A 23,002-nucleotide genomic window follows, 5' to 3' on the forward strand; every position below is an offset into this window, starting at 1 on the left:
TATTTATAATAGCCAAATTATGGAAGCCACCCCAGTATCCATTCACAGATGAATGGATAAAGAAAATGTGGTATATATCTACAATGGAATATTTCTCAGCCACAAAAAAGAATGAAATCTTGCCATTCACAACAACATGAATGGACCTAGAGGGTATTATGCTAAGTACAATGTCAGTCACTGAAAGACAAATACCATGATTTCACTCATGTGGAATTTAAGTAACAAAACAAATGAATAAAGAAAAAAAGAGACAAAAAAACAGACTCTTAACTATAAAGAACAAACTGATGGTTACCAGAGGGCAGGTGGGTGGGGGGATAGGGGAAATAGGGGACTGGGATCAAAGAGTGCACTTACTGTGATGAGCACTGAGTAATGTACAAAATGTATACAATCGTTGAATCACTATATTGCACGCCTGAAACTAATATTACACTGTATGTTAACTATACTGGAATTAAAAAATAAATTAATGAAAAATTAAAAATAAATAAAGAGAAGACTGAGAAGTAAACAAAGCCTTACTTGATGGGTAAACTCTACTGAAAAGAGAAAAAAAGGAGGGGAAGGAGACTTTAACTGGAACAGGATCCATTAAAGAAAGGAAAGAATTTTCTGACATGAAAACTGAATTCAAGAAGTTATGGAATCTCCTTCCCTAAGGTTTAGACAAGATAATTAAATTTTCAAGGGTCCTTCCAAGTGATACATATTTAGTACATAAATTCTGAAAGATACAGAGGGACCAAAACAAAGGCTAGTACAGGGCATAGTGACAAGAGTTGTCCCAGATTCTTTTAAGAAAAATCTTAGTAAGACACTCAAATTTTGTTAGATGCTTCTAGGGTCATAACAACACTAACTCTACATCGAGATGAGAACAGCAGTAGATAGATATTAAAATACATGAATATGTGCATGGACACAGAATAATCTACTAATATTTCGACAACTTTAACATTTCAACAGCTTTAAGGTAACAATAACCAGCCACCATGCAAAACCTTAAGCAATGCTATTATTCCTTGGGGTGGAGAAGATAGACGTGCTTACCAAAGAAAGAGGGTTGCACTGTTATTGATACATACTTTTCTCATACTAAAAGGCTTACTATTGCCGGACACTGCCAAGTACTTTACATGGGTTTTCTCATCTGTTTTCACAATAATTACACGGGCTAGTACTATTATTAGCTCCATTTCAGAGAAATTAAGTAACTTGACCGAAGTCACATTGCTAACAACTAAAACTGTTGAGCCAGGATTTGAATATGAGCTGGCTGAATCCAGAGCCTGAATTTTAACCTACAAACAGTATAACAGTGTTGCATTTAATATTCCCCAACGATCCCATGAGGTAAGGTATTATTATTATCCCTGTCCCACAGGGATGGCACTAAGGTTCGAAGCACCAGACCACACAACATCTATTGATGGAGCCAGGATTCAATACAAGTCTAAATCCAAACCATGCACTAACTGTTCTGTGTGTGTGTGTGTGTGTGTGTGTGTGTGTGTGTGTGTGTGTGTCTTTGTCTGTCTCTCTCTCATTTAACAGATATTTTGTAACATCCACCCTGTACCAGGCACTATTATCATACCATATCATACCATTACAAGGTATAAGAAATAGAAAGATGATTAAGATGGCTCTTTCTCTTAAGCTTACACCTAGAAAGTTTAGAGCTTGCTACTACTAAAGTGTAGTCCATGGATCAACAATAAGGCATCACCTGGGAGCTAGCTGGAAATTAGAATGTCAGGACCCATCCCAGACTTCCTGAACCAGAATCTGCATTTTAACAAGGTTTCCAGGTGTTTCATATGCACGTTAAAATATCACCACTACTGGTCTAGTGGACATTTTGAAAGGAATTGCTGTTTCAGGTATAGTTTTCTATGACTACAACCCAAAAATTAGGGCATGAAAGAAAACAAATGAACTGGAATAAGGGCAGGTGTCCTAATACCAAAATGGCTCTACTCTATTTTTAACTAAACTTAAAAAGACTAGTCTTTTTTTTTTTTTTAAGTTTATTTTTTTTATTTTTTGAGAGAGACAAAGACAGTGCTAGCTGGGGAGGCGCAGAGAGAGGGAGGAGACAGAGAATCCCAAGCAGGCTCTTCAATGCCAATGCAGGGCCTGATGCAGGGCTTGAACTCATGAAACCATGAGATCATGACCTGTGCCAAAACCAAGAGTCGGATGCTTAACCAACTGAGCCACCAGGTGCCCCAAAAAAGATGATTCTCATAGTATCCTAGTGGGGAGTTTCTGGGCAAAGTTACCAGTTACATGCCAGGTAAGGAGAGACCAGCATTTGTTTTCAACATTCTCTCTAGCTTCCTAAAAAGAGGCAGTGTGACCTAAAAACTCACTCCCTTGGGAGTTGGCTCTCTTAGATTCATATAATTGAGCCTACTTTCCTCTCACCAATGTGAAAAAGCCACAAGAAGTGTGAAAGGTATTTAGGTACAGCTTTTGCAGGAATCATGATGGGTGTCTTTTTTGTTTTTTTGTTTTTAATTTGGCTTTTTTTTTTTTTTTTTGGCTTCTCGTTGTCATATCCTGTTTTTAATTTGAATTGTCCTAGAGCCAGGAATGAAGCAAGATTCATGAACTGTGTCAGTGAAAGAGAGGATATTAAAGAAAAGAAATGCCTCACACTGTATTTGCAGCAGCGGAACCAAATTCCACAAAGCAAGCGGTCAGCACCAGCCAGCTCTCCCGCTGTAGCTGCTTACTGCCTGAGTCACAGCCTGTGAGGAAGTGAGCTCACCCAGGCAAGGTGCCCAAGCCACAGGCGAGAATGGATATTTCCAGTCACTGCAAGCTGTAACCTCCTCAAAAACTTAGTATTTTCAGTTTAGTAAGTACAACATTTAAAGATCTGGCTCAGATTCTAAACTGAATATTATCAATGACTCACTTGAAGGTCCTCCAGGTTTGCACTGCTTTGGGAATGAAGCTTCATTATCAAACCAAAGTGTCCTAGTTGTGAAATGGTTAGAATCCCATGCACCATTAAGTGGAGGTCAGCAGTGACTGCGGGACGCTCCAGGTATACAGAGCTTAAAATAGCACTGGTAGAGTTAAATAAAACCAGTAAAGACGATCTTTTTCATTAATGCCTTATAGTCAGAGGCGGCAGGAGAGGAGCAGAACGACAGGGATTTCTCACAGTTCTGCGTGTGCCCTTGGGCAAGTTACTTTATTTCTCGGAGCCTGAGTTTCCTTATTTGTAAAAGGCATTTTTAAACCATCCTTATTTGCAAAAGAATGCATTGCATGATGTTATAAGGAAAAATGGCAATATATGTAAAAACACCTGGCGCTCAAGAAATGGTAATTATTATTGATAATTACTCAGAAGAGGTGCAAGAAGCAAATTTGCATCCAACAATAAGAAACATCATAACACAGTGAACTTGGATAATAACGAGGAAGTGTCTGGGTTGCAGACTTAACCTCTAAGAACATTTAAGGAAGGGAAAAAGGGAGATGAGGCAGGGTCGGAATTTCTGAGTTTGTAAATGATGGCAGCTGAGTCCTTTGCTGAACTTCCAACTGTACACCATATCAGAACACAGAGCAGATTTCCAGAAACACTTTCCACAAAGATGCCTGGTGAGCTGACATGTTTTCATTTTCCTCAATCCCAATTTCCTTCTGACCACCCCCCAAATGTATAGATCGGTGGTGATCCCAATTTCCTTCTGACACCCACCCCCCAAATGTGTAGATCGGTGGTGTTCTAATAAGGGGTCGTGTCTACTCTGCTCTCTTCCCCTGGTCTTTTAGGAGGGCTGCATTCTTCAAGCAAACCACAACACTGAGCCCCAAGCTGGAGAGCGTCCTGCTAAGGGATCTACATATGCTGGCTATAAAATCAGTATGTCAGAGAATGCCTCAGATCACTTTTTTAAAAAAGACACTGGTCCTGGGACACCTGGGTGGTTCAGTTGGTTAAGCGTCTGCACTCAGCTCAGGTCATGATCTCACAGTTCGTGGGTTAGAGCCCTATGTCAGGGCCTGTGCTGACAGATTCTCTCTTCTTTCTCTGCCCCTATACTGCTTGCACTCTCTCTCTCTCTCTCTCTCAAAATAAATAAATAAATAAACAAACCAAAAAGAAAAAAGACACTGGTCCTACTCTTCTAACTTAAGAAACATAGGACCCGAGAGCTGCAAGGATATGCTGAGGTCACAACTGGGGCCGAGAACTCTGAGGGCAGACTCTTCCCATCTGCCTCCCTACTTTCTCTCACTCGTGCTCTGTTTTCTTTCTGTTTCATGTACTAATTCTCTACTACATTTTCTCAGAGAGCCACTGGGGCTAACCCATTGTTATTATTATTTAAAAGCTGTGTCATAAATGATGCTTGCAATAATGTGTTTGCAGTTTTAAAATGGGAACATTGGCAAATAAGACGTGGACCATTGTTGATTAGTATGTGGGTGAGGGCAGACGAGAGTGTTACACACTCAGATACGGGATGCAGCGAAATTCCAATAGTCTGTCTAATTCACAAGCACAGAGCTTTGAAAAGTTAGGGCTGGTTGGGGTCCAGTGTATTGACATTTTTTTATTAGACTCAATTGAAAGGATGAATAAATTACTTTCCTATTTGTTTCATCTGCTGTTGCATACTGTGCCCAACAGATGTCACATAAGAAATTCAGATTAGATTTTCAAATGGAGCATAACTTTAGTAATGAATAATTCAAGGGAAAAACTGAAAACCAGAATAATATTTTAGAGACATTTCTTTCATTGGATAGAAAGTGTTAGTGGAAAAATACTCACCTATTTATCTGACCATTTTCTACTTCAGTGAAGTCATTGGAATCGTTGCTAATGTTATCATCTTCAGGCACAGTCATGTTTTGCAACTCTGTTAATTCGAGTCCACTTTTGAAATGCATCATGTTTAGAAAGTATCTGTGGTCAAAAAATTAGTCCAAATTCTGCTCTGAGTGTATTACAAAGGGATAGCAGCAAAAATAGAAGCTTGACACCCCTAAAATACAACACAAGAAAACATTATTAAACATATGAATACTGCCACTGATTAAAGATAAACTATTACAAGCAAAAAAAAAAAAAGTTTACCGATAATTTAACACATTTTGCTATCTAATGCATTAAAGCAATCTTTGTACATCTAGTTATAGAGGCTTATCTCTAAATTTTATGCCTGTCATAAATCTCTCTCCATCTCAACTACAGAGGGAATCATGTGCTGTAATCTTTGTGTTCACGTTTATAGGAACACCATGTCAGCTGCAGGCAATACCGATGCCCTTTTATGAAACAGTGTGTTTAAAATGAAAGCGACTCAGTTATTTTAGTGCATCTGATCACAGGGCACACACATCGTGGGTGCAGACGACAAAGACACAAAAGCACCTCTGATTTAGCAATCCCAGTTTAATAACAATGCAAATCCTCAATAAATGGCATCATGAGGGATCAACTACCCAACCTGGAGGTCAAGCAGCAAAGGACAAATCTGTGTTTTGAAATTTAGCAAACACTTTATCCATCAACTGCAAGAGATTAAATCAATCTCTTCAATGAAATCACTCCATGTCAGGGAATTAGGGAATTAAAAACTCATACTCTGGGGATTTAGGTTAATCCACCTAAAACTATATTTCCTCTCCAGAAACGAAAGACTTGCAGAGTTCATATTCTCCCCCACATGGATGAGCAGAACTTACATTTCAATGGTGTAGAAGAAGGAAAAGAGTTTCAGACACACAACATCACAAATTAAGAAGCAGATGGCAGAGTGCCTGGGTGGCTCAGTCGGTTATGCAGCCGACTCTTGATTTCAGCTCAGGTCATGATCTCGTGGTCCACGGAGTCAAGCCCTGTGTTGGGCTCTACGCTTAGGATTCTCTTTCTCCCTCTCTCTCTGCCCCTCCCTCGTTCACTCTCTCTCTCAAAATAAATAAATAAACGTTAAAAAAAAAAAAAAAAGAAACGCAACCTAAAAAGCCAGGTCTATGCACATAGAGGAGCCTCAGCAGGATCATCCCAGTGAGGGGATAGAGACCATGGAATGAAGCAGAATGCCAATAAGTTTGTTCTTCTTTTTACCTCCAATGGTAAACCCTTTTGGATGACATTTTGTCTGATCCTGAATCCTGTAAGATGATGGTACCCTAGTTAAGAGTCAAAACTCTAGGGGCTCCTAGGTGGCTCAGTTGGTTCAATGTCTGGCTCTTGATTTGGGCTCAGGTCATGATCTTGCGGTTTGTGGGTTTGAGCCCTGCATCCGGCTCTGCGTTGACAATGTGGAGCCTGCTTGGGATTCTCTGTCTCTCCCTCTCTCTCTCTGCCCCTCCCCACTCACACACATACTCTCTCTCAAAATAAGTAAATAAACTTAAAAAAAAATAAAGGGTCAAAACTCTAATGTGCCCAGCTAAGCATCCTAGTATATCCCAAGAAGCATTTTGCGAATTGATAAAATTTTCAAGACCCATAGAAAGTACCTTAGAATGATACCTTTTTTTAGAAATTTTCTTCTTCTCTTTCCCACAACCAGGCCACACAGTATTCCCGTTTGTTCATGCAGACTCACATCTAGAATGAAACTTTCCTGGCTCCAGAATCCTTTACAACTTCCAGCAGGGAGATTCCCCCAGTGCTGGGGACCTTCTGTTCCCCTTTGCACCTGTCCTCTTGAGCCTGGACCCCCAAAAGGATGGGGAGAACCTTAGACACCAGGCATGGATGGGGATCCATGGGGCCAGGGTAAATGAACCCCGGAGTGGGGGCCTGGAGCTTCCTCCCACGCCCCCAGAGAGAGGGGGACATCTTTGTCCTCTGCTTGTGAAGACACTCTCACTGCCCACTAGCAGTGAGACTGGGGAAGCTAGGCTTCAAAAAAAAAAAAAAAAAAGGAAAAAAACATTTCCTAATGCCTCATGTTTTGAGAGCCTCACCTGCCTGCAGGGCAGGGCCTCTCCTGGAAAACAGGAAGCCAGGACAGGGAGAGTTGAGTGCCATGTCTCCTGGGCTAAGGCAAACCTGGCAGCTCAGGGCTGATTCTTCTAGCCAGCTAGCAACAGGGCCTCTCTGTTTTCTGTGCCTTCACACAGCAGCAATGTTTACAACTGCCTTTACTTCATAAAAGCTGAAGTGCGTTAACATGTGCTCTTACTTGCTGACCACCTTAACGAAAGCTGCACGGATGGGCTAGACTGGGCACTTCCCAGGAGTCTTGCCACACTAGCTGTCTCCTGTGCAACTTCCTCAGAGTCTGAAGTGACATGAAGTGATACCAATTCAGATACTGAAGTGACACTACAGGGCTGGTAGAAAGTTGGTTCACTGGATGGCGTTTCCAATTTGGGTTGAGTCCTTTTCTCTCTCCAAATTGGTAGAAAATAGGACACTGGACAAAAATTTTCTGGGGACAGGAAAGATGGACTGATAATAGATCTAAAGTCTCCTGTTTGAATTTCAACTTTCATATCAATATATGTGTGTGTGTGTGTGTGTGCATGTGTGTATACAAATCATTTAATAAATGGGCATAAAAGCAAAAGAATAAAAAGACGAGAGGAAGTCCTGGCCACGAAAATATGTATTAGGCAAATCCCAGTACAAAGTTAATCACACAGAATTAATTCCCCCCCCCCCCCACTTTGGCTTAAAGAGAAAATATTTTTTCACAGTTCTGGAGACCAGAAGTCCAAGATTAAGGTGTCAGCAAGTTTGGTTTCTCCTGAGGCCTTTGTCCACGGCTTCTGGCCAGCTGCCTTCTCTCTGTGTCCTCACGTGGTCTTCCCGCTGTCTGTGTGTTGTCTGTGTCTTAATCTCCTTTCTTTCTTTTTTTTTTTTAGAATAAATTTTTATTGTTATGAAATAACCTATCTGAAATCTAACTTGTTCTTGAAAATGAAAACTGGAAAATGGGGTAAATTAACAAAGTTAGTGACACCTCTCACCAAGGCTGAGGTCACATTTAGAAATTACTCTCTATTCAGTTTATTTATTGAGGCTAGATGATTAAGGAATTTAAAAGGTTGAAAAAGGTCAAATTCAGGGATCTGAGGCAGCTTTGTAGAAAAGTCACATTTGGACTGCCTCTTGAAAAAGAATTTTTTCTTTTTCTGATTCTAAAACTAATACATACTCACTGTATAATCTTTAGAACAGAACTTGCAAAAGAAATCCCACCTGCGGGGGAGCCTGAGTGACTCAGTGGGTCGAGCATCCAACTCTTGATTTCGGCTCAGGTCATGATCTCACAGGCTTGTGAGTTCAAGCCCCTCTGTGCTGATCTCTCTCTGCCCCTCCTCTGCTCTCTATATCCCTCTCTGCCCCTCGCCTTGCCCTCTAACTCTCTCTCAAAATAAATAAAAATAAACTTAAAATAACATTAAAAAAAAAAAAAAAGAAATCCCACCATCCAAAATTGGGCCACTGTTAGATACTGGTGTGTTTCCTCTCTTCTTTTCTTCTTTTTTATTCCCCTTTCCTTCTTTTTCTTTTTCCCTCTCTAGCTCCCTCTCCTCCTCTTTCTCTTTTATTAACATTGGGATTTTAGACTCTTTTTAACCTACTTTTCTTCATGTAGCGTTACATTATAGGCATTTTGGAGAATAGAAATGTTTTTTTAAAAACATTACTTCCTTATTAACGAATAATATAAACCTTTATAGAAAAATTAGAAAATACATGTTTGTTACACAAGTAAAAAGAAAAAAGTCACCTCGTATCTCAGCAAACAGAGATGATCACTGTACATATACAGGAGTATGACCTTCCAGGGCTTTTCTATGCACATAGATACAGTGCCTGGCATACAGCAGGCACTCAATAAATACCTGTGAAATGAAAAGAATGAATACAAATAAAAAATAGGTATACATTTACAAACATGGAAATTGTACCAGAGTTTTTAAAACGTATTTTTTCACTTAACAAGATATGATCTCCTACCCTGAGTTATGTCGAGAAAGTAAACACGGCCTACACCATTACTGCAAATGCTTGCTTATCTGCTTGACTGTGCCATAAACTGACATCCAACCTTTACTGCTGGACAGTCACACTGCTTGACAGACAAGTGACTGACTAGAGATGGGGCCTGAGCTGAGACGTCTCAGTAAAGGAGAACATGGTCAATGGCACAGAGGCAGGAAGCGCAAGTTGAGCTCAAGAAGCAAAAAATTACAGTTTCACTGAAATACAGACGCGATTATCAGATCACATACAATTAATTAAAAGACCTAATAGAATCATTGTGTGAAGATCATGATGTTAGCCCAACCATAATTACTATCTCTCAACTTTTATAATAGCTTATAAATTAAAATTTACTCAGCACAGAACATCTTTTATCCTTTACCACAATCTTGTGAGGTACTCTTAAGCAAGCATTATCTTGGTATGCTTATTGGTACATTTTACTAATAGTACCAACATAAAATACATAAACTTATTCTCTATTCTTCATAGTGTTATATATCAAAGGAGAAGATCTACAGAAAAACTTGTCTGGCCTTACACTGCTTAGACCCTGTTTAAGCAAGCAAGACCATCCCATATAAAGTGACAGTATACTATAAAATATCTGCATGATAGAGACCAAACTATAGGGCAGAATAAAGAAAAAATCCAGAAAGATTTCAGAGATATACAGACATACCGATGTACAGAAGGAAGGAAGGAAGGAAGGAAGGAAGGAAGGAAGGAAGGAAAGAAGGGAGGAAGGGAGGAAAGGGAGAGTTAGAGAGTGGGAGGGAAGGAAGGCGGCAAGAAAGAGAGAGGAGAGAGGAAGGAAGGAAGGAAGGAAGGAAGGAAGGAAGGAAGGAAGGAAGGAAGGAAAGGAGGGAGGGATGGAGAGAAGGAAGAAGGAAGGAAAGGAAGGAAGGAAGGAAGGAAGGAGAGAGATGGGAAGTTGGGAAGGAAGGGAAGGAGGGAAGGAGACAGGTATGAAGGGAGGGACAGAAGGAGAGAGGGATGGAGGGAGGGAGAGAGGGAGGGAGGGAAGGAAGAAGGAAGGAGGGAAGGAAGGAAGGAAGGAAGGAAGGAAGGAAGGAGGGAGGGAGGGAGGGAGGAAGGAAGGAAAATAAATGGTTGCCTGGAGAAATTGCTAAGGTTTTACAAAGAGTTAGAACTTGAACTATGTCTAAAAACAGGTGGATTTAGACCAGGGGGTTGGGAAGGCATTGCTTGTACTGGGAACAATACAGGCCAAATGTACACAGAACAGCCCTGAGTGACCATTTAGATGAACCTACCTAGAGTAAAGGGAGCAAGGTACATGTTCTTAAATAGTAGAAGTTTTATAGGTTTGGTAAAAGCCAACTGAAAGAAAACCAAACCAAAGAATATACTGTAACTTAAACAATGTCCAAAATCATTTTTAGGGATAAATACAATTTCAATTGCTCATGTACTTTGTGGTGGATCCTGCTCAATATTTGCTCCTACTTCTTTCTAGTCTAGTTCTGTAGATGATGGAAAGTTGATGGCATCCATTCTGCTGGTACAATTCTAACAGATGCAGCAGAGAGTTCTGGAGCCAACAGTGTGGCTATGGATTCCTGATCATTGGATGTGGCTCAAGCGATGTGTTCCTGGAGCACGCAGTTGAGACAATAAGAAACTGGCTTCATGGTTTCCTGCCTTCCTGACAGAGGCACAAGTAGCAGTTCCCTTAGCAGACTGTTTTTAAGTGGTGGTGTTCTGGTAATTATTTCTAAAGACCCAGCCTCAGGCTATCTGCCATCTCTTCTAACCATCTTACAGGTATTTAGTTGTCTGTATTAAATCTCTTTCACTTAACATACATAGGAAGATCTCTGTTACATGCAACTAAACCCTAATTGATATTCTTATTTTTATTTCCCCCCTTTCAAACTTTTATGATGGGAACTTCTAAATACATATACAGAATAGTAGACAGAATAGAATAATGAACCCTCATGTACCAACTTCAACAATTATCAGGTCAGGCCAATCTTACTGAAGTTTTACCCCCAACCATCACATAGAATTATTTTAAAGCATTCTGATATCGTATCATCTGTAAAATATTTTAGCACATATTTGTAAAAGAATGCTTTTATAAAACAATACCAACAGATCACTATCAAACCTAAAAACTAACAATAATTCCTTAATATCACTAAATGTCTGGTCACACATACTTAATTCTAAAATTGTTATGAATCCCTCTTGGTTTTTTTATTATTATTATTCTGAAAAACTAATAAGATCAAACCTTTCCTAGTTCAACTCCTGAGAATCAATTATAATAACTGGGCCAATAGTTTTGAGAGAGTGTTAGGCCTTCAGGCCAGTGATGGTCCTCTTCCTCCTGCCGTCTCTTCCCCGGGCCTGAGCCAGTTTACCCACCTGGGATCCTTGGATCACCTGGCTCTTAGCTGGTAATAATGCGAACCCATGAGCTGCTTTTGTGTATCTCAAAAGGCCTCAAACATGCCAAACAGGTTGACTAAATGTCAGGTATCCTTGCTTTTAACTAGATTGCATTAACTTGGTGTGATGATCCTAAATTCTAACTGGCAATTTTATGTTTCTTTGAATAACAAAAATAGGAAATAAATTCATATATTAAGGTTGTAGTCAAAACTCATTAAACGGTATCCTTAAGATCTAGATATTGTATCTCATATAAATTATATTTCAATTAAAACAAAAGCTTAAAGGGGTGCCTGGGTGGCTCAGTTGGTTAAGCGTCCAACTTCAGCTCAGGTCATGATCTCATGGTTTGTGGGTTCGAGCCCACGTCGGGCTCTGTACTGATAGCTCAGAGCCTGGAGCCTGCTTCGGATTCTGTATCTCCCTCTCTCTCTGCCCCTCCCTTGCTCGCACTCCGTATCTCTTTGTCTCTCAAAAATGAATAAATATTTTTAAAAAATTTAAAAAAAGAAAAGCTTAAAACTGATAGAATCTTTGAAAACCTGTGATCTTTGGACCATGGGGAATAATACAAGTGCCTTTTGGTAGTGAACAGGCTGGGAGCCAGTAAGCAATCTCAAACTGTAGATGTTTTCTCTCTTTCTTATTCAAGACTCACGTCTTAACCAAGTGCAAGTGGCCTCAGCCGTGCCAGCACTTTGAATAACCACTTCCTCTCCGCCGGTTTCCCTGACTTCCGCCAGTTACTCTCAGCTCCATATCTGGGAAGTGACTTTGTCTATAACCTTGAAGTACCACCCCCACCCCCTTTACTGCCAACAGTCTGAACAACTTGCTCCTGTCTTCATCACTCCCCTGAAACCACATTCAAGTGGCAAATTCTGGCTCTACCAATTAGGAGCTGTGGACCCTGGGCAAGTAGGTTTTCTCTTTGCCTCAGTTTCTTCATCTGCAGATGGGAGACGCGGAATACCCACCTCATTCGGTTGTTATAAAGATTCTACGATACGATCGGCGGGGGGGGGGGGGGGGGCCTGGGTAGCTCAGTCAATTGAGCGTCCAACTCTCAGTTTAGGCTCAGGTCATGATCTCACGACTTCATGAGTTCGGGGCCCACATCGGGCTCTGTTCTGAGCGTGCAGAGCCTACTTGGGATTCTCTCTCTCTCTCTCTCTCTCTCTCTCTCTCTCTCTCTCTTCCCCTCCCCAGCTCACACTGTCTGTCTCTCTCAAAATAAATAAGTAAACTTAAAATTAAAAAAAAAAAAGGAGATTCCACTATCGGGCACATGGGCAGCACATACACCAGTACCTGGCCTGGTGCCTACAGGCTACTGTGACTATGCTTGCTTCCACTGCTATGACTTCTAGTCAAGGCAGGTGGCCTTGTCTCAGTCCTCATTTTCCTCAACTCCTTCCACGACAGGGAGCACTGCTTCCTGACCTCCACCAACATGCTCCGGAGCACTGCCTCCAGGCCTCCTTTACCAGCCCCCTCGCTCCTCCCTTATGCGGGAAGAGGGGTAGCTCTTCGGGCACATGCTCCAAATTCTTTCCTTCTTAAGGTTTCAAGCTCGCAGTGTCAGGCTTCATCCCACAAAGGCATCTTTCCGATTTCTTTCCCCAGTCTTTTTCATCTTATAAAACTAGCATTCCTTTGCATTACGCAATAGGATCTCCCTTGTAAATACTACTTGATAATGATCGAGTCACTTAACATGTCACATGTTTCTTCATCTGTAAAATGAGAAGGCTGGAGGGAAAGTGGATCTCTCAAGCTCCTTCCTGCTCAGAAAAATTTCCACAAGTTCTTTGTAGACTCCAGCTGCCCGCTGGACTTCTCCACGTGGATGTTTGCCATTACCTCAAACTCTGCATGCCGAGCTGAACACATCACTGACCTCACGCATCAGCTGTCCTATTCCTGTTAAAGATAACGTTCCCTCTCCTCATCACTCAGACTTGGAGTCTGGGTATTACTTTAATGCTGCTGAGTATCTAATCAGTCACCAGCCCCCATCAACATTCTTTCATACATGCCCCCATCCTCTCTGCCCCTCATTCCTCTCCGCCCACAATCCTAACTTGCAGAGTTCAGTGCCTCTGTGCTACCTGCTGACTCTACCCTCTCCCTGCTGCAGACACACGTTCTGGCCCACTTCTCTTCCCCTCTTGCCAACTGTAACTTCCCAATGTCTACAGGATGAAGTCTAATCTCTGGACCCTTACAATGCAACACGGATTGCTCATAACAATCTTTTTAATTTTCTCTCCCGTGATGTTCCTCCTGAACTTTCCGTTCCCCACCGCGGATCTAGTTGTACGCAGTCTTCTGCTTTGTTCACACCATTCCTTTGGCCCTGAACATGCTTCCTTCCCCCTTCCCGTGAAGCCCATGCTTACTTAAGGACAACATTTCTTTCAAAGCCCAGCTTGTTGACTTTCATGCTTTTTTTTTCTTTTTAATTTCAAACCAACCTTCTCTGTGATATCTTTTTCCCATGACCAACCCACGACAGATTGTTTACCTGTGATGAATTCTTTCAGGACTTTTGTATAGATTACTCATTGGCTTACACAAGGATTCTTATATATCTTAATAGTCTTCTTGCATTCTATCATCCTTCCTAATTATAATCTCAACTCCTCGAGGCAGGGACCATAAACCTCACAGCTCCCTAGCACATGGTAGCAGCAAATATGTTAACAATAATAATGATAACTAAATTTAAAAAGCAAGCTATGATCATCTGTCTGCAGATAATGTATCAGTGATCCCCACAAACACACTTTCTCAGGAAAACAAAATAACAGGTTGACCCCTGTGCATCCTACCTTGTTCACAGTATCCCAACCCTGGCTCTCATGGCTCCCAGAATTCCTCTTCTGTTCTGGTTCCTATATGCTCTTTCAAATGTCTGTTATCAAAATGCCCAGCCTATAATGTCCGGGAATTAACCTAATCCACATTCAGATGTTTTGAAACTACTGTGATTTCTCTAAGACAGAAAATATTGGTAAACTTCAGAAGTCAATGAAGTCTCTGTATTTAACTGTAACACTGGATTTAAGAGGACAAACTGTATGTTACATTAAGAAAAATCCACTTGAAACTTAATTTAATGAGAACAGCGAGTGTATCTGAGCAGTGTGTATACCACAAAATTAAAAATCTTCCTCAATGGGTTCCTGGGTGGCTCAGTAGGTTAACATCAGACTCTTGATCTCTGCTCAGGTCATGGAGATCAAGCCCCGAGTGGACTCCATGCTGACAGCACGGAGCCTGCTTGGGATTCTCTCTCCCTCTCTACCCTTCCTCCACACGTGTATTCTCTCTCTCTCTTAAAACAAATAAATAAACATTTAAAAAAATCTTCCTCATCTACTGAAAATTCATAGATGTAAGTAATTCCTAAAAACACAGAGTTGAAAGCAACCTGCAATAGTTCAGCCTTTGAGAAAATTCTCTTTCTTTGCACATGTATATTTTTCCTCTAATGATATTTTTGATTATGGTTGAACTAAAAACACTGGATGGGATTTTCTTTGTTATTAAGGCTTAGCTAAGCTATGACAGCTAGCTCCCAACAAAAATACTCAAGAAATAATAGAAATAAGGAGAATTTTAAAGCATCACAAAGTGGTACATGTAAAAAGGATCATTTGTAAAAGAAAAAAAAATTACAAATATGCCTTTACATGAAAATAGAAAATGGAAAACACACTATACCCTAATACCAAATGATGTAATAATCTTGGACAAGTTTTTCTTCCCTCTAGGCCTGTTTTCTCACTTTAAAATAGGAAGATCACATTAACTGATGCTCTCTCAAAGATATCCTCCAGTTTTAAAACCCCCTGGATTTATGATTCTATAATGTTTCTTAATGGATCACTTTCAGAGATAAGAAATGGGCTTGTGGACAAATCTTCTGAATAGGTGACTTAGGCTAGAAGTTGTCAGTTCTAGACAGAGAGGAATCACCTTGGGAGTTTTTTTTATTTTTTAAATAACCTAACACACACCAGTTTCTGATTTAATTGGTCTAGGGTGGGATCAAGCATGGATATTTTAAATGCTTCCAGGAGAGTGTAACGTGCAGCCAGTACTAAGGTCTACAGATGCAGACCAGGGGTTGCAAATGCAAACAGTGCCCAGGTCCACGAGAAAATGGGCAAGACAGACTGGCATAAGGAACTGGAGAACATGTACCCTATCTAGTTCAGTGGGAATAAGCCAGATCGTCCCTTTTTTTTTTTTTTCCAACAGATGCAGATTTTAAGTGAAAATCTGATGTTTAAATACTGACAACTAATTCCAAACAATTTTAAGAGAAAGTGTAGGTCACACAAAATGTACTCACAGATTTTATTTGGCTTTATAGTCACCAGTGTACAACCTCAACAAAATGAGTCCCATCAATCAAACACAACTTTTTCTCTGCACTCTGTCCTGTCTCTCCTGCTCAGAGCCTCTTCCTCCTATACCTGGGTCAGAATCCCTTTCCTTTTCCTTTCCATTGTCTCTTTCTTTTCCAATCTTCTTCATCACTCCTAAAACAAGGAAACTGAGATCCACACATTTAATCTTTTATGTGTGGCCCTGGCTGTATCACTGGACAGGATTTTGTGCCTGGGAAAATTCAGGTTGTAAATTGTAACCCTAAGGCTATGGTCCCAAGATGTCAAAACTGGTTGGGTTAGTCAAATCAGGGAAAAAGTCAGTCAAGCTCACAATTCTGCATCACTTAGACTTTATCAAGCAACATACGGAGGTCTTCATTTGATTTCTGACTTTGTTTTGTTTGCTTCAAAATCTAAGCCACTCAGTCAACTCAGTCAGTTGAGCATCTGACCTTTGATTTGGGCTCAGGTCACGACCCCAGGGTCGTGGGATCAAGCTTTGCATCAAGCTCTCGAGGAGCATGGAGCCTGCTTAAGATTTTGTCTCTCTCCCCTCTGTCCCTCCCCTGCTCGCGCATGCATTCTCTCTCTCTAAAATAAAAAAATAATAATAATAATAAAATAAAATCTAAGCCACTGTGATTAGAATCATCCTTGGTGTTTTTAAAAAGCTCCTAAGTCTGGGCTCCACCCCAGGTCAACTAAATCTAAAGATCTAGAAATGGAATCTGGGCATTCACTGGTAGCTTTTCAAAGACCCCAAGTAGGTCTAATATGAAACCAGAGTTGAGAATCACTAATCTAACTCATCCCCTAAAGCGGTGGATTAGCAGCACATTTAACTCCAGATAACTGGTCATCTTGGATGACATCTTGAATAGATCTTTTAACTTGTTCAAGGGTTTCCTCAGCAATATTTTCATTGTTATCTTCACAACTCTGCGAGTCAGGGAGCTCAAAAACTATTACTAGCATTGGAGAGACGAGAAAATGAGGCATAAAAACGTTAAATGATTTGCCCAAGTGTGCCCAGCTAGTTAATTGGCAAAGACACATTGTTACTTTACTTGAGGCAGAGTTCCTGGATTGTGAACTTGGTGCTCACTAAATTTCCCCAAAACATAGTGCCTTCCTGATCACCAAATTCCTTCACTCTCAGTAGGTAACCCTAACACGTAGGTGGGCACTAGAATGTCAGTGACTATAATGTGGTCCGATTTCAGAAATAAGTATAACAACGTTTTTAAAAGCCTCAGTCTAGGGGCGCCTGGGTGGCGCAGTCGGTTGAGCGTCCGACTTCAGCCAGGTCACAATCTCGCGGTCCGTGAGTTCGAGCCCCGCGACAGGCTCTGGGCTGATGGCTCGGAGCCTGGAGCCTGTTTCCGATTCTGTGTCTCCCTCTCTCTCTGCCCCTCCCCCGTTCATGCTCTGTCTCTCTCTGTCACAAAAATAAATAAACGCTGAAAAAAAAATTTAAAAAAAAAAAATAAAAGCCTCGGTCTAGGGTCAGTGGTCCAAGGTGTCTTTTTCTGAAGTCTATGATGTGATTTTGAAAGTGCTTACTTCTACACGCACCCTTCCCCCACCCCCACATCCCCTCTCAGAGTTTCCATTAAGGTATTATTTTGAGAAAAGCATTTTGAATGATTAACTATGCACACAATTTCGGAGGTAAGGGGAGCTTTGCTGATCAACTTTCCCAGCACCTCTGATAGATGACAAACCGAAAGTCCCTTTTAATTCAATACATACGCAACACTAACATGGTGCCAAGCACTTCACACCCGTTATCTTAACTACATCGTCAGGCTAACTCAATGAGATGGGTACCACTACCACCACCATGGTCATTCTCTTCATTCCCATTTAACAAACAGAAAACAAGGCAGAAACCCTGAAGTTTAGAGATGCTAAACAAGCTGCCCAATATCCCTGGGCGGTACGTTGGGATCTGGAATTCGTATCTGACTCAAAGCCTCTGGCCTCATCCCCTACCTTCCATCACCAGGAGTGACAAAAGTGCAAGAAGTAAAAGATAAATCCTACGTAAAAAGTAAAAGGAAATGCTAAGAGATGATCAGTGAACACTTATTTGAAAGGGCAGAGAAGTGGTATTTGGGCTAGGCCTTCACAGATCCGTAGGATTTTAGTAGGCATTCCAGTCCAGAATCAACACCGATATTGAAGCAGAAAAGCAACAGGAAGAGCATTGGGTGAACTGAGAGAAAGAGAGGGAAAGATTCAAGGAGTCAGATCATGGAGGGTCTGAGTGTCCGGCTAAGGAATTGAGACTGATTTTAGGCAATGGGAACCCCCTGAAGGTTTCCTTTTTAATTTTTTTAACGTTTTATTTATTTTTGAGACAGAGAGAGACAGAGCATGAACAGGGGAGGGGCAGAGAGAGAGGAAGACACAGAATCAGAAGCAGGCTCCAGGCTCTGAGCCATCAGCCCAGAGCCCGACGCGGGGCTCGAACTCATGGACCGCGAGATCGTGACCTGAGCGGAAGTTGGACGCTCAACTGACTGAGCCACCCAGGCGCCCCAAGAACCCCCTGAAGGTTTTTAGAAGCAAAGTCATTAGGAAAGCAAACTGAGTTTTAGAAATACAGATCTCATGGAAATGTGGAGATTGAATTAGGGGAGCAGAGCTTGGTACTGGAAGAGAGCAACCAGAAAGCTGTTAACACCTCATTCATTCCCTGCTTCACTCTTAACCACGTGTCGCACTTCCATGAAGCACTGGTTTCTTCAGGGCACCTCCACATCTGTTTCATGGTCCTCATACCCCAACACAGTACTCGAATTGCCATGTCTAGGTCAGGTGACAGGAACCTGAACTTGGGCAAGTGGGAATGGAGATGAGAAGACAGGTTGGAGAGGCATTTGCAAGGGCCTGGTAACCCAGGGGATAGGGGAGTGGGTAAGAAGTAGGGAGACGGTAAGAAAGAAGGAGAAGCAGGGGAGCCTAGTTGGCTCAGTTGGTTGGGCATCCAACTTCAGCTCAGGTCAAGATCTCACAGTTCGTGAGTTCAAGCCCTGCGTCAGGCTCTGTGCTGACAGCTGGGAGCCTGGAGCCTGCTTCAGATTCTGTGTCTCCCGCTCTCTGCCCCTCCCCCACTCACGCTCTGTCTCTCCCTCTCCCTCAAAAATAAACAAACATTAAAAAACCTTTTTTTTTAAAGAAAGAGCAGAGTTTAAAGAAAAGAAGAAAAAAATCTCTCATATTTAAACTTGGGAGAAAAGGGAACAAATGAGATAGAAAAAGGAAGGGATGGTCACCAGTAGCATAAAGAAATGAATGAGGTGGCTAAGGTCTCAATCCAAGAGGCATTTATTAAGCTGCTGCTCTGTGCTGGGCACTAGGGGAACAACAGTGAGTAAGATTGGTTTTTGTCCTCAACTATCACCAGGAGGGAGGAAAATATAAAACTAGAATAGCCAGATGCCTGGCCTCCTAGTCTCTGGACAAATGTCACCCTCCCACACAGGCCCCGCTAGAGGGTTATCTATTTCAAGCACCCATCCCTATCATGTGATCCTGTTTTACTTCTTCAATGCGCTAACAAAGATCTGAAATTCATTGTATGTGCGTTTATTGTATGTTTCCCCCACAGAAGCAGGAACTTTATACGGTTACAAATAGTTAAGTCCTCAGTAAGATATACTTATTGAATGTGCTGGGGGGTGGGGAGAGTAAATAAACCTCATCAAGGTTTCAAGACCTCAAACCAAACTAGGCAAGCCTCCTAGATGCCGAGAATTGAAGCCACTCTGAAGAGTAAAACCCGTTTTGAAGTTGGGACCCACAACCGGTCGGTGCCCCAGCTGGACTGTTTCACATAGCTTTCAACCCACCCCGCGTGAGATGTTTAAGAATGAGGCCGGCCGGTCACCTAGCTCAGGTTTTATTTCCGTTGTTCCTCTGACGTCAGAAAAAGCACGAGTTGCCGCACAGTTTCTTCTATCAAGGTGACAATTACAGCCTCGCTGTGCCCCGCAGTCTGCAAACCATACATTTATTCTCTCCTCCCCCTTATGTTAAAAAAAAAAAAGAAAAAATTTTAAACTTCACTGCAGAGATGTCAAATCCCCATTTGCGTGTAAATAAATACCGTTTCTTAGTGCTGGGGGTCTTTTTCACTCTTAACTACCTAACATCGCCACGGATTCGTCAGAGAAAGTACGTGATCCTGGCGGCTCTAAGGTTTCCACGGGAGAAATAGTGCTATAAAAACCGGGTCCGCGCCGCAGAGCGAGACACAAAGGACTCTCTACTGTAGCACCACCTTCTCAAGCCCCAGACAGCCTGTGAAAGGCATCCCGAAATGCGGTGACGCTGTGACCGCGAAATTCCTTTTGCCGCCATAGGCTCTTGTACACCCTGATTACAGTTCACCCCAAACCCAGGGGCGGACGATTCCGCAGGGAAGCAGCGCCCATGCAGCCGCGTAACCTGTGGGGTCGCAGTGGGTGCTGAGCAGTTCGACGCTAGGGAAGCGGATTATGGGGGGGTGGACGGGCGCCCCAGGGCGTGCATTAGGACCGAGGAGCGCTTTCCTTCCGGCACCGACGCGGCGAGTTCAAAGGCCTTTTGTGGCAACATTTAGGAACGCGAGCGAGGTGCCGGGGACTGGGGGGAGGCGGGAGGAGAGGAGGCGAGGGCAGTCCGCGCCCGGGCCCCGCGCGAGCGGTGGCCTTTTGTTCGCCAGCGGAATCCAGCTCTCAGAACAGCACTTCTCTTTCTCCCCTTCTTCATTTAGGAAAGCACCTCTTCGGGGCGGGAAAGGGCAGTGAATCACCGCCGGCATCCTTTAGTAACCTTCCCCCCGCATCCTCCTACTCTAGTCTCCCTACAGAGAGAGGCAGACCTGGAGGAGAGACTGCAAACGTGCTCCTGTTTACTCGCGCTCGGCGGCTCGGTGCCCCGGCGGCGCTCAGGCCTCCAGCCCCAGTCGGACGCACGCATACCCCCGGGGCCATCACCTGCCCTCCTCTGGGCCAAGCGGACGCAGGAAATTCCCCCCAAAAGTCCAGGATTCGAGCACTTCTCGCGTACGCAGCAGCGCCCTCACGCCCGCTATACTCCTCGCCCCCCCCCCCAGACCCGCGTGGTCCCTGACCCCTCGTATCGTTTAACTAGATAACTAGATCTGGAGCCACACTCTCCCGCTATGAAAACAGACCCAAAAAGTAAGCCACAGCTCACGCAAAGGTGAAATCAGAGGCCCCTGCGCCTCCTTACGCTGCCGAGTGCGTCTGAAAGAACAGAGGACCTGGACTTTTCCTAAAGGCAAAATCCGAACGCATCCGGTAGAGCCGCACACTCATTCCTTCCATGCCCGCATGGGTGCCTTGTACGTTACCGCCTCCTCTCTCGCATCTAAAACATCCCTTTCCTTCCCGCCGCCGCTCCCTCAAGCGCCCCTAGAAAAGCAAAATCGCCTTACCTCGGGCAATAAAGGGAAAAGTGGCCAAAGGAGACCAGGTGTCCGCCCTTCCGGGATTCCCCCCCGGCCGTGTGATGTCCTTTGTATCAAGGTCTGGCTGTCTCGGCCGGGAAAAGGTGGCCTCCGTCAGCGAGGGCTGGGCGGGGAAGCTTGGCGTGGCGTGGCGGATTTCCGAGGAAGGTGAAGGGCGGAGGTTCCCGGCGACCTTCAGGCAGAGCGGCGTGGCCACCCCAGCCCGCGCTCTCTGGCTCTCCTCCTCCTTTCTGGGCCGATTGCATCAGAGTCTCCCCCCACCGCCAACCCCCACCCACACTCTGCTCGCCAGCCTCGCACTTACATCCACACGCTAGGGCGCGGAGGGTCTCGAATCGCAGTCATTCTCCTACTGGGGGGCGCGTCGCCTTTGCGCATCCATGGCTCGTGATGGTTTAAAGGGGGAAAGTCAGGCCATTCCTCAGCGTCCCGCGTCCCGCCGCCTCCCCTCCCGCGCGCCCGCTCTTTAACCAAAGCTGCGTGTCACTGAGCGGTGCCCGTCACATGGTGTCTCCGCCGGCGGCCGCGCCTGGCGACCTCCCTCTTGCCGCTCTCAGAGGATGCAGCGAATGCGACTGGCGGAGACCGAGCATCGGGGAAGGGGCGAGGGAGGGGTTGCGGGGCGTGCGTGTGCCGGGCGCACTGACGGCGGCACCGGGAGCGGAGGCGGCGTGCAGCCTGGACACCTGCCCCACGCCGCCCTGGGGCCTGGCAGCGGGCCCAGAACCCGGCTGCGGGGCCGGCTGGAGACCCGGAGCCCTTGGGAATGGAAGTGGGGGCGGCTACGAGGGCGCCGGCGGAGGAGGGCTGTGTTAGGGGGCCGCATTTCGGGGTACGCCAGAGAGCAGATGGGCCGCGGGAGCCAGGGGAGTTGCATTGTGGGAAGGGCGCAGCGTGAGGATGGCCGCTGGAGTGGCTGGTCCGCGCGCAGCCCTGCAGGCGGCTGGCAGCATCTGGAGCTGCGGGTGGCGATGGATAGGTGTGTTGGTTCGGGGGACCGCACCGAGACGGGCCGGATCGGCTGGGGACGGGGGTGGGGGGCAGCAAGGGCACCTTTGGAAACCCTTTGTCCCTACCCCGCGGTGGGAGGCGCCTCCCCTCTTCCGGATCCAGCACCCGCAGACCTAGCCAGTCTTCCCTGAGACCTGTGCTTTGGCGCTCTGTTTGGGGGTCTGGGTGTGACGCGACCCCATAGATTTGCCGAGCTCGCAACGCGCACCTGCCTGGGCGCGAAGGGGCGCTCTTAATTCAGGGGCAGTGGGGAGCGAGGGATCAGGATGCAGGGGAGTGGGCAATTCGGCCAGTTTCCCTTTCTTTTGCTTCCTCTTTGTTTCAGGCACAGACCCTTTTAACTGGGCACTTCCCTGCAGGGGAGTTGTGTTTCCTTAAAATGGCGACAGGAAATCCCACCTGCGTCCCAGCCAATTAGGCTGTCATTATAGAGCGAAGTTGCGGGGTGGAAACTCGAGCTTTTTATTGACAGGAATCGTTCAGTCTCCGTGTTCCATCAAAACAGGAAAGGGAAGGTGAATCATAATTCAGAAATTAATCTACCTGGAGCGTTTCAACCGGGCAGACTGAATACGCCCTTATAGTAGTGGAGTGGCTATCACTTTTTTATTTTTTGTTTTTTAATCACTGCTGCAAAAGTGAGAGGACAACCAAATTTCAGACTCTTGACAACTAAAATCCTTTTTCCCT

The 23,002-nt window shown here is 44.1% G+C and overlaps 1 protein-coding gene across 5 annotated transcripts in view; it reads right to left on the reverse strand.

Annotated features, from left to right (window-relative positions):
- Nucleotides 1-21,944, reverse strand: part of SLC38A1 (solute carrier family 38 member 1) — a 70,349-nt gene extending 48,405 nt beyond the window's left edge. The window contains exons 1-4 of one of the 5 annotated variants that reach the window (XM_030322401.1): nucleotides 21,606-21,850; nucleotides 19,715-19,853; nucleotides 8,736-8,850; nucleotides 4,811-5,024 (exon numbers count right to left, since the gene is read on the reverse strand). In XM_030322401.1, the coding sequence (XP_030178261.1) occupies nucleotides 4,811-4,932 (122 nt within the window). In that variant the 5' untranslated portion in view covers nucleotides 4,933-5,024; nucleotides 8,736-8,850; nucleotides 19,715-19,853; nucleotides 21,606-21,850. Of the gene's footprint in view, nucleotides 1-4,810; nucleotides 5,025-8,735; nucleotides 8,851-19,714; nucleotides 19,854-21,268 lie in introns of all 5 variants that reach the window. The other 4 variants (XM_030322400.1, XR_003970335.1, XM_030322399.2 and 1 more) reach the window with 4 other exon arrangements.
- Between the last annotated feature and the right edge of the window lie 1,058 nt (nucleotides 21,945-23,002).

Source organism: Lynx canadensis, chromosome B4 (genome assembly GCF_007474595.2).
Source record: "Lynx canadensis isolate LIC74 chromosome B4, mLynCan4.pri.v2, whole genome shotgun sequence".
NCBI classification, from domain to species: domain Eukaryota; kingdom Metazoa; phylum Chordata; class Mammalia; order Carnivora; family Felidae; genus Lynx; species Lynx canadensis.